The sequence below is a fragment of the Plodia interpunctella genome, chromosome 13 (assembly GCF_027563975.2).
Source record: "Plodia interpunctella isolate USDA-ARS_2022_Savannah chromosome 13, ilPloInte3.2, whole genome shotgun sequence".
Lineage (NCBI taxonomy): Eukaryota > Metazoa > Arthropoda > Insecta > Lepidoptera > Pyralidae > Plodia > Plodia interpunctella.
Genome location: NC_071306.1, coordinates 5,838,059 through 5,847,661, shown reverse-complemented (window position 1 = coordinate 5,847,661; position 9,603 = coordinate 5,838,059). Strand labels below are relative to the sequence as shown.

General features: G+C 34.1%; 2 protein-coding genes across 5 annotated transcripts; one reads left to right on the top strand and one right to left on the bottom strand.

Moving 5' to 3' along the window:
- Positions 1-554: 554 nt before the first annotated feature.
- LOC128674582 (uncharacterized protein) lies at positions 555-4,587 on the top strand. Of its 4 annotated transcripts, none has more exons than XM_053753242.1 (6): positions 555-678; positions 1,018-1,224; positions 1,525-1,709; positions 2,221-2,335; positions 2,615-2,811; positions 4,435-4,587. In XM_053753242.1, exons 2-6 carry the CDS (start codon positions 1,021-1,023, stop codon positions 4,487-4,489), a joined length of 756 nt encoding a protein of 251 aa, XP_053609217.1. In that variant the 5' UTR covers positions 555-678; positions 1,018-1,020; the 3' UTR covers positions 4,490-4,587. The 4 variants fall into 4 exon arrangements, with proteins under 4 accessions (XP_053609217.1, XP_053609216.1, XP_053609215.1 ...); XM_053753241.1 differs by having other exon boundaries at positions 572-697; XM_053753240.2 differs by having other exon boundaries at positions 586-800.
- A 90-nt stretch (positions 4,588-4,677) lies between these two features.
- On the bottom strand, positions 4,678-9,505 carry AP-2alpha (Adaptor Protein complex 2, alpha subunit). The gene has a single exon (XM_053753231.1). The coding sequence runs from the start codon at positions 9,249-9,251 to the stop codon at positions 6,462-6,464; it is 2,790 nt and encodes a 929-aa protein (XP_053609206.1). The 5' UTR covers positions 9,252-9,505; the 3' UTR covers positions 4,678-6,461.
- Positions 9,506-9,603: the final 98 nt, after the last annotated feature.

Here is a 9,603-nt window from a genome sequence, read left to right as displayed (position 1 = left end):
CGTAGTACTTACTAAATCCATGGAACTTTCGTTTAAAACAAAGCTTCTGTTCGCTACGAGTGGGATATGCAGATTCCTACCAATCCCAATTCCAACTAATATTATAAATGCGAAAGTACCTAAATTTGTTTGTTTCTTACCTCTTCACGCGTTATCTATTCAACAGTTTGGAGAAGGACATAGCTACCTTACAACTCGGAAAAAACTATTGTTCCCGTGGAATTTGCGAAAAACCTGTATTCTATGTTAGGTGGCGCTAAATATAAAAACACTAGATGGTGCTGTGTGTATTTTAAATGCGCTAGGTATGGATATTTTAATTCAACTGTCCCAAAGAAAAAACTGTTCCTGAGGGAATTCAAGCGGGCGAAGCCGCGGGTAAACAGCTAGTTTATATTATTGGAGAAACGTACTGAATTTATTACAAAAGTTACTTACTTATTTTAGAATAAACTATATTAAAAGGAAGAAACTAGTGTGACAGTGTGAACATTTTAAGAAAGAAAAGAAGTGGTTTCCGAACACGGATTACAGAAACCAGTTGCGGCCCGCGCGCCGCCCTTTTAAACCTATAGTGCGGCCGCGCTAAATGACATGACATTGACATAAATAGGAGTACCTCTAGGTACCCTTGTTTGTATTGTACACCCAACCCGTGGTACACCCCAAATAAAATAGGTGAAAGAAATTGTTGTTGGTTTGTATGATATTCCTTGAGGAAAAAGATATTTATATTTAATTTATACACCTTTATTGGTAAATAATTATTCATCGAACTGGCGTCCGAAAATTATACCAAGGTACAGGTAGTTTTAATTAACTTACCTACCCGGCTATTCTATTTTGTTAATGTCTCAAAAAAATTGCTTGCACTTAACAGATAGATCTATAAAAATATTATTATTTTTTAGTTCGTCAACAAAAGTAATCCATGGATACCAACCCATTATAGAGAGTATATTTCTATGTCCATACATATTGAAATTTTTTAATTTATCTTCAATCAATAATTTCTAGAAAATGTTGGATGGGTGGTATTGTCGCTCTATAGCGAATATGCAGGCAAGCGAGGCAGCGAGTGTAAGCAGTAGCACTCCTGCTGAAACATCAAACACAAGGGACTCACGGAATTATTCAAGTGACAGCAGCAGTGAGCCAGACCCGGAGCCAAACTTCCGCGCCCAATACCTTTCCCTAAAGAAGAAACTGAAATATCTTATATATGTAAGTATATGCTGTTTTTGCCTAAATCATTTTATTATTCTAGTACTTCTTTAGTACCTAGCTATTGATGTCCTAGTCTGATATAAATAAAAACAAATTTAAACATATATAGAAAATAAAATATTGCAGAAATTAATTGCTGCATCTTATATGTCTTGTAGTAGGTATCAAAATTTCCCAATTTTAAATTATCCTTCTTGTAGTTAAAATATTTTTTTGTATTATTTCTTTGTAATTGACAGTCAGTGCAAATTGTTTGATATTGATTAAAAAGATCCAATAAATTCTTTTATGTTTTAGGAAAATGAATGTTTTCAAGATGCACTGAGATGCAGTCAGAAGAGACTACTAAAAGTATCAAGAGATCGCTCATTCCTGCTGGATAGATTGCTTCAGTATGAGAAGCAAGAAAGCACTACATCTGAAAGTGAGGACACAGAGTCATCAGAAGACACTGACTACAGCCGAGTTGATGCTATTAAAAGGTGATTTGAAAATATATTATTCTTATCTGAAAAATATCATTTTCTATCTTGACCTGACCGGGCATTGCGCCTGGATTATATATAGTTTACAGAGTTTAATTTTATTTTATTAGAGTTACCTTTTTGATTAAAACAATATCTCTTCATGGCATAGGAAGAAAACAGGAAAATGCTCAGATATATAGTTTGCTAAAGTTTAAATATGTATGAGAATTTTTAATTCAATCAAACAAAATTTACTACACAGATTTCAATGAAATTTTTGTAATATGTGTGTAGAATATTATCTGAAAATAAATAATAATTGCATAAAATCTGAATTAGAATAAAGTTATCAGTGACTTTTTATAGTGAAATATCTAGAAACTTTCAATGCTGCTTGATATAGACACAGGTGCTGAAGCTGCCTGTCTATTACTCAATAAATAAATAAACTTTTTATCTCGAATTTCTCACAAAAGTGAAGTCCCAGTTGAGAAATAAATCATAAATATTTGTTTTATCATTTCAGAAAGAAACTCGACACTGCATCTCATCAGAATGTGTCTGCACCAATTGCAAATAAAGGACCAGTCAAAAGAAAGAGAGCTGTTGCACCGAAAAAGACTCCAAATATGGCCCACATGGTATTTAATTTATGACAGCTATAAAATTTGTGTTCTATCCATGTAATATGCAACTTTGGTTACAATAGGCGGGAAAATTGGCGAAATGAAATTTTAGAAAATTGTTAGTCATTGACCACACTGAGGCGACCACGTCTTCAGCGCGTCCGGTGTCCTAAGTGTATTTGATTTGTCCGTAAGACGTGTTCGCCCCAGCATGGTCAAAGTATAGCAGCCCGCCACTGTTAATAAATAGACAGATGGATCTAATAAGTATATTAGTGAAAATTGGTTTTTCAGCATCAGAGCAGCGGCTCCATGTTGACGAAAGCGTCTCCAGCTTTGGGCTTCGGGCTGTCAACCAGTGATGGCCACATGACGCCGGAAGAGGTGGAACGACATCTGCAGTCGCGGCAGTCTTATCTGGAGCTATTACCTGAGAGGGCACCACCCACCGTCCCTACCGAAATGTTTAGCAATGATCCTTCTTTAGACAGGTATTCAACATTAAAATTAAAAAATAAAATTCATTTTATCAATATTTTTTTCCCTGTCTCTGTTTTTGCTATTTAATAATATTCAAATTATTCCTATTAAGTACAGCACCAATTTAAAATTGCACTTAGAGCCAGAGCTCTAAACGGGTAGAATCTTAAGGTTAAATAATTGGCTAATCTTAAAAAGATTCTTAATGGTGTAGTTGCCACTAACTGATACACCAGTATGTGTTATTATTAAAAAATATTGTTTTACGTTATACAATGTAGCCACAATTCTCTACAAATGGATTTTGGGCCAATTTTCGGTTTAGCAATTGGCAACAGTGTCCAATGCAAAACTTTACAATCTCAACAATCAACTATTACAAAACTATTTCCAATACAATATAATTTCTAATAGGGAGTATTACAGCACTGTATGTTAGGTACACAAAAGCTTTGCCGCCTTTTGCTATGTCGATTAAAACGTTTATTTTAGAGTACTTTATTAATCCTTTCATTATGTAAGCATTCGTTTATGAAAATTTACAACACTGTAGCATATTCGGGTGCCGAAATATTGGGAAAAATCGTTTCCCATAAGATAAAAAACTTCGAAAACTATGGGATACGCCTCACGCTGTAAAATTTTTAAGCCAGTATACGGTCGAAAAAATGCTCGGAACACTTCACACGTGAAGACTTAATAAAATATGGACTTCTACAGTCAAAATCAAGTTTATATCAGTTTATGACCACAGTTGAACAAATAATGCAGAACATAACCTAAAATAGTGTTATTATTCAGAATAATCCACTAAATCCTTCCTTTTTCCTTGCCTTACCTCCTTGCGAGTTTAAACTCGCACCACGATTGCGTAGAAGGTATTTTTGGTTGTTAATCTGCAACAATATTGAAAAGGCTAAAATTCATTTTTTAATTATCTATCAAGTAAGGTATTTGTACGGATATTTTTTATCTTATGCTATACTAAAACAACTGACAAAAATGTGATGGTGGCGCTAGTGTGCGCAGCTAGGTTAAAAACAAGAATTTATGATGATATTTTTAATACTTCACAGGAGATAGATAACCTTACGATTCATCCACGACGTAATTTTATATCGTGTTAGAATTCCGTGTTGGCGATATTTCTCAAATCCCAAAAATTAATAATATCGAAAAAATCTATTTCCATATAGTTTAGGTACTTCTATTTCCATATAAGTACCGAAAACGCTGAAATTCGCCAACGTCAATTGATTTTAGCCACAGTAAATAGATAGGTTTATATTATTATCGTGGTAAGCCGATTAGTAACTCATTATCTAGGACAGTGGTTCTCAATTTTTTTAAAAGATAGAACGTTTTTGTAAAATTGAATTAAAACTTGTAATTTCGTAACGGCCGAAACTAGTATTAGTAATACTTTGTATAAAGTTCATGAACTCTGGCTTAGCAAAATTAATCAAATCATATATCAATATTATAAATATTCGTAAAAAATACTAACTAGTAAATGTTAGTATTTTTTTGATTTGACCAATATCTTCTTCGTAGCGCCTCATCCGATACTTTTAAAACCGCTATTATAATACTACCTAATGTATTATTTTCAAGTCAATATTTTTTTGTTTCAGTGAATCTAATGACGTGTTGGAAAACTCCCCAAATGTGGAAGAGTGGTTTGATTAGCAAACCATATGGTTCGATATGATAATAGGTATTCATTTCGTAGTATTTACGATAGAGAGTAAGATTAGTCATAACAAAAATATAGAATTTTTCATCCACTTTTTAGTTTTATTTTTTCCTATAACTTCTTACGCCGAACCCAAAAAGCCCAGTGAATTTGAGGTAATTTGAGGATCTTATAAAAAAAGTAATATATATCGGATAAATATTTATTTAAGACAATTACAATATTTTGAAGCACGAGAACAAACATCTATTTCTATAACTGATTCACACTCAAATTTCTCATGCAATATTGTACATATTGATAAATCACATCATACATAATGTACATTATGATATACCAAGTAAGCATCTAAACATTGCCCTAATAAATCTCATAATATACATATAGTTATAGCATTTTCTTAACAAGATGAATACATTAATGTTTTAAATTATATATATTATTCTGATCTCAACCAAATCTATCATGCAATATTCAGTATGCTAAAGATTTGATAACAACATTTCATGTCCATAATACTAGATTGTGTAACTCTACTCTATACCTATTTATTCCATGATATATAAGAAAAAAAATCATCTAGTGCCGTGAGATTCGTATAGTCAACTCATGCGCAAATGAGTTAAATGAAATTATACAATCTTCTAATCAATATATCTTCTTCCACATAGACAAAGCTACCATTTTCTTGACATTACGTATGTTTAATTTCATTATCATTAATTTTACGTCTGTGATTCAGCACATCCGCTGTTTGGTTGGTGAGTCCACACTTTTGGCGGCCAACTTTACAAAGATTTAAAATATATTGCAGACATTTGTAGGTTTGTTTTTAGTCGAACATTTATATTCTTATATCTTAGGAATGTCATGAAAAAAAATCAGTTTTGTTTCAAAATCATAGTTCTGATATTAAACATGATTGGAATATAAAGCGAGATCTACTTGCATTTATTTTTAGGTATCTAGTAATAACAATACCATAAATAGTTAATACAAAATCAAGCAAACACAGAATTTTCTAATCAAAGAAAATTATATTGTTTGTGATATACATTATTTTATGTAACAATTATAGCATTTTAACATGATATTTGCTTATATTAGATATTATATTACCAAGTAATATTTGAGACAATAGTATAATGCACTATTCAGAAGAATACCCAGATGGCAATTTAATATGTATGGGTAAATTTCCAATACAATTAGCACATAAATTTTCCCTTTTCATACAAAATGCATAAAAGCATAACAGCCAAATTATTTACCTACTTTGGTACAATTACATTACCTACAATACATAAACTTCATCAGAAAAACAGTAGAGACAGTTTCTTATATATATATTTCTAGTAAACCTAAATGAAGTGCTTTTTATCATATAATTTAATATTGAGTATAATGATAAATGATTCAATGGAACCAAGACTTACAGATATGACATAGGTTTAAAGTAAGAATACATAGGTATTACTCCCAAAATTTTTCTATATGTAATACACAAAATAGTAATAAAACTTCTTAATACCAGATTGAAAAAAAATATATGTTATAGATATTGTGAATACATATGTAAAAAACCAAATGTTGATAAATAAGGCCTCAATCTTTAGTATTTTACACAAAATATAAGGTTTGAGGAGCTTAATAAATTTATGATTTGAAAGGAAAATGGATTTCATTTCGTTTGTAAAATAAAATGTGTCTCAGTATACAAAACACCTAATTCTAAATTAGCAAAAATAATTATTCATACAATAAAATTAAAATTGTACAAGAGATTTTTACTTCGTACTGTGTTAGTGCAAAGTTCACAAGTGTATTGCTCATGCTAACATTCTAGATAGTGCTGCAACACAGCAATTACATATAAACAATGGTGAATCTCTAAGCATAATATAGGTATATATTAATTTCATTGTCGCACATAGTTGTTGTTATTATGGTCCTCTGTAAATATATTTAAAATTGATCTGCAAGTAGATTGCAAATCTCTTGGGAGACTGTTTCCTTGCTAGATCTTACCGTCAGTCTAAACATTTGAGCTTGTTTGTTAGGTTCCAACCTCATGAGACAGCCCACTTGTTGAACTCTTGTATGTACAATTCCAGCACACACAAAATTATCAGGGTTGGGGTCAATGCCATCCAGCAGTTGCATTCCAAAGCCAGCAAGTTTAGTACGAGCAGCAGCCAAGTCAATTGCACCCTGTGCTTTAAATATCTTTTGTGCTCTTTGTTGTTCACCACCCAAATTTTTCCATCTTGCAAAGAAAGATTCCCCATTCATTTCTGTTGGCTCAAAGAATTTGTTCAATGTAAGTGGTAATTTCATTGTAATTTTTTGTGGTACATTGTTATACATAAATGATATAGACATACTAGGTACGTCTGCAAAATCTTCAATGCATTCTGCAGTCAACATTTGTTGAATTTGTGCTCCAGCTTCTAGTACAGGTTCCATGGGCTTCATCTGAACATTCAGCTTGTGGTGATCAGTCCAGTGCAGTTCAGGACGGACATTTTGAATAGCAAACTGGGTTTTATTTCCATAGAAAAGACCAATTCGGCCCAGGTTCTGTCTAAATTCACTTTTGACTCCTATTTGAATTAATTCATTCTCAAAAAGTACACCATTATTTTTAAACAAGAACTTCTTTATGTTATTTTGTTGAACAGAACTGGGGCTGATTTTAGGAGCAGTGTATAAATCACCCAAAACATCAAGTAAACCATTACCAGTAGAAGGTGCAGTGGTGCCAGGTGGGGTAGACAATCCTAAGAGATCTGCACTAGAGCTATTGTTAGTGTTAGCAGCATTTATTATTGGAGCAGGAACTGATGAAGGTTGTGGGCTTTTTGAATCTCTGACTTCATCAGGGATACGACCTGGTTTCTTCTTTTTCAAAACAGCTAGTATTGAAGATTCCCTTTCTGGGAAAGCAGGCATTTCTTCAAGAACTGTTGCCAAAACATCAGAGCTGGCGACTATGCTTAACTGTAAGTATTCTGAAGCCCTCTGTTGTAACTCCACATCAGCTGATCTCAGATTAGAGTCTGCCCGGAATACTTCTTGAACACGAGCTTTTATCTCAGGGAATAAATTAACAAGTTTAATGTATGTTGACAATAAGAGAGCCCTTGTTGCTGCAGAGCATAAGTGATATTTAGAATGCAGTAGTTCAAACTGTACCAGCGGAGAGGAACGAGTATCTCCAGCAATCAGGTTCCCAAATTCTCCAAGAATGTACCCTCCCACCTTGACCATATTCTCATGGCAGGTAGGAGCTTGTAAAGCTTCAAAAACAGTTTTAGCAGCATAACCTTGCACTTCTTCCCTATTTATAACAATTTGAATGACCCGGTACCATACTTCCTCAGAAACATAGTCTCCTGCAATTCTAATGAGGTTGAGTATAACATCAACATACCAGGTGAAGTCAGTTGCATATTTTTCAGCTAATATAGCAACCTTCAAAACCATTTCTTCCCTGATTGAATAGTCTGCAGTTTCTAGATAGGCAAGCATCTCTTGAACAATTTCTTCAGCATTTGTTTTGTCACACATGGCATACAGCAAATCTACTGCTTGCTGCCTCACAGACACATCTTTTTCCATCTTCATGGAGAGTATAACAACTTCTTGATGTTTTTTCACAGCTTCATGTGAAAATTCGGATGTGGCCAGATGACACATTGATTCAAGAGCCAAGTAACGGAGATTAGTCTCCCTGTTACTAAGGAACTGACCAAGTTGGTTGCAGGCACGGACCAACAAATTGGGTTCACTATCATTGTGGATGATAAGGCTTATAGCTTCAAACAAAACAGCATTCTTGGCATTTGAATGTTGAACTTTCTTAGATTTGGGAGGCTCTTGAGCTTTATTAAATATTGTTTCCAGACATTCAGAGAGTCTACCTCTCACACCCGGTTCTTCCGATGGTGGGGTATAATTCTGCAAGAGTCTCAACAACTTGACCGAGAGCCATGGTGCTGGCACAAAATAGTAGGTGTAGTCTTGTAAATCAGTATAACTTGCTGTAACTATGCGACTTAATCTTGCAACAGCCAGTGTTACACATCCCTTATATTCATCTGGGTTTTTCTTAACAAGAGCATCTATGAGTGATGTTGCAGCTGTCACCACACCCATATGAGGGTCATTTAACAGATGAATAATTCTCGATGTCCATTCTCCACCTGGAATGATCTCTGGGGACTTACGAAAGAGACGGAGAAGACATAAAGCAGCGGATTGTTTCACCACATCCATAGTATCACCAGATACTAACAATTTAGGTATCTCTGTGCCAAATGCTTCTGCCATATCTTTGCTGCCAATATTGGCAATGCATTGCAAAGCAAGGTTAACATGGATGGGGTTGCGTGATTGCAAATCATTCTTGATGCTCTGGATGATGAGTTTAATCAGGTCACTGTTTGTATTCACCAGCACAGATATAAAAAGGTAACCAATCTGCTTTTCTGAATATTTGTTTGATGATAGTAGGTTGACAGCTTCCATATGACCGAAGTCAATATCGTGACCAAGTAAGAAGATAAACAAAAGTTTACAGACATATTTTTTCTTCTGATAACCGTCGAGGGTTTTGTCGCCTTTGAACTTGCTCCTTATGTTTGCCAGCTCCTTGTTGATTCTTTTGATTTCAGCTTCTTTACTTTTACAGTTCCTTATATCTGATATGAATACTGCGAGCCCTCGCATTCCATCGCCCCTGACGGCAGGCATATTGCCAAGTGACTTATCGAACACCAGTTTTATGCCTTTTCTTTACACTTGGGCGAAAAACGGCACTTCCTGAACACCGGCACTACACTAAGATTTGAAGAAGAAGAGTATTCGTATCGAAGTATTACGATAAATCAATCAGCCGCCGTCATTACATTTAGGCCGAAAGACTAAGATGAGTTTTCTTCTACAACGCCTTCCATCCATAGATCTGAAATTGAAACGTCAGGCAGATCTCAATTGTTTATGGATCAATATCGAAATGTCAAATCACTTTGTTCTTCATGTTGGTAGTTGTTACCTCTCTTGCAAATCCTACCATGATTTTATTTTACAAATGGCAACACAATGA

Excerpts from the sequence above, each read along its gene's own strand:
- AP-2alpha (XM_053753231.1), bottom strand. The coding sequence starts at position 9,251 with ATGCCTGCCGTCAGGGGCGATGGAATGCGAGGGCTCGCAGTATTCATA.
- LOC128674582 (XM_053753242.1), top strand. The coding sequence starts at position 1,021 with ATGTTGGATGGGTGGTATTGTCGCTCTATAGCGAATATGCAGGCAAGC. Across the intron at positions 2,336-2,614 it reads CTCCAAATATGGCCCACATG|CATCAGAGCAGCGGCTCCAT; the intron begins GTATTTAATTTA and ends TTGGTTTTTCAG. Across the intron at positions 2,812-4,434 it reads AATGATCCTTCTTTAGACAG|TGAATCTAATGACGTGTTGG; the intron begins GTATTCAACATT and ends TTTTTGTTTCAG.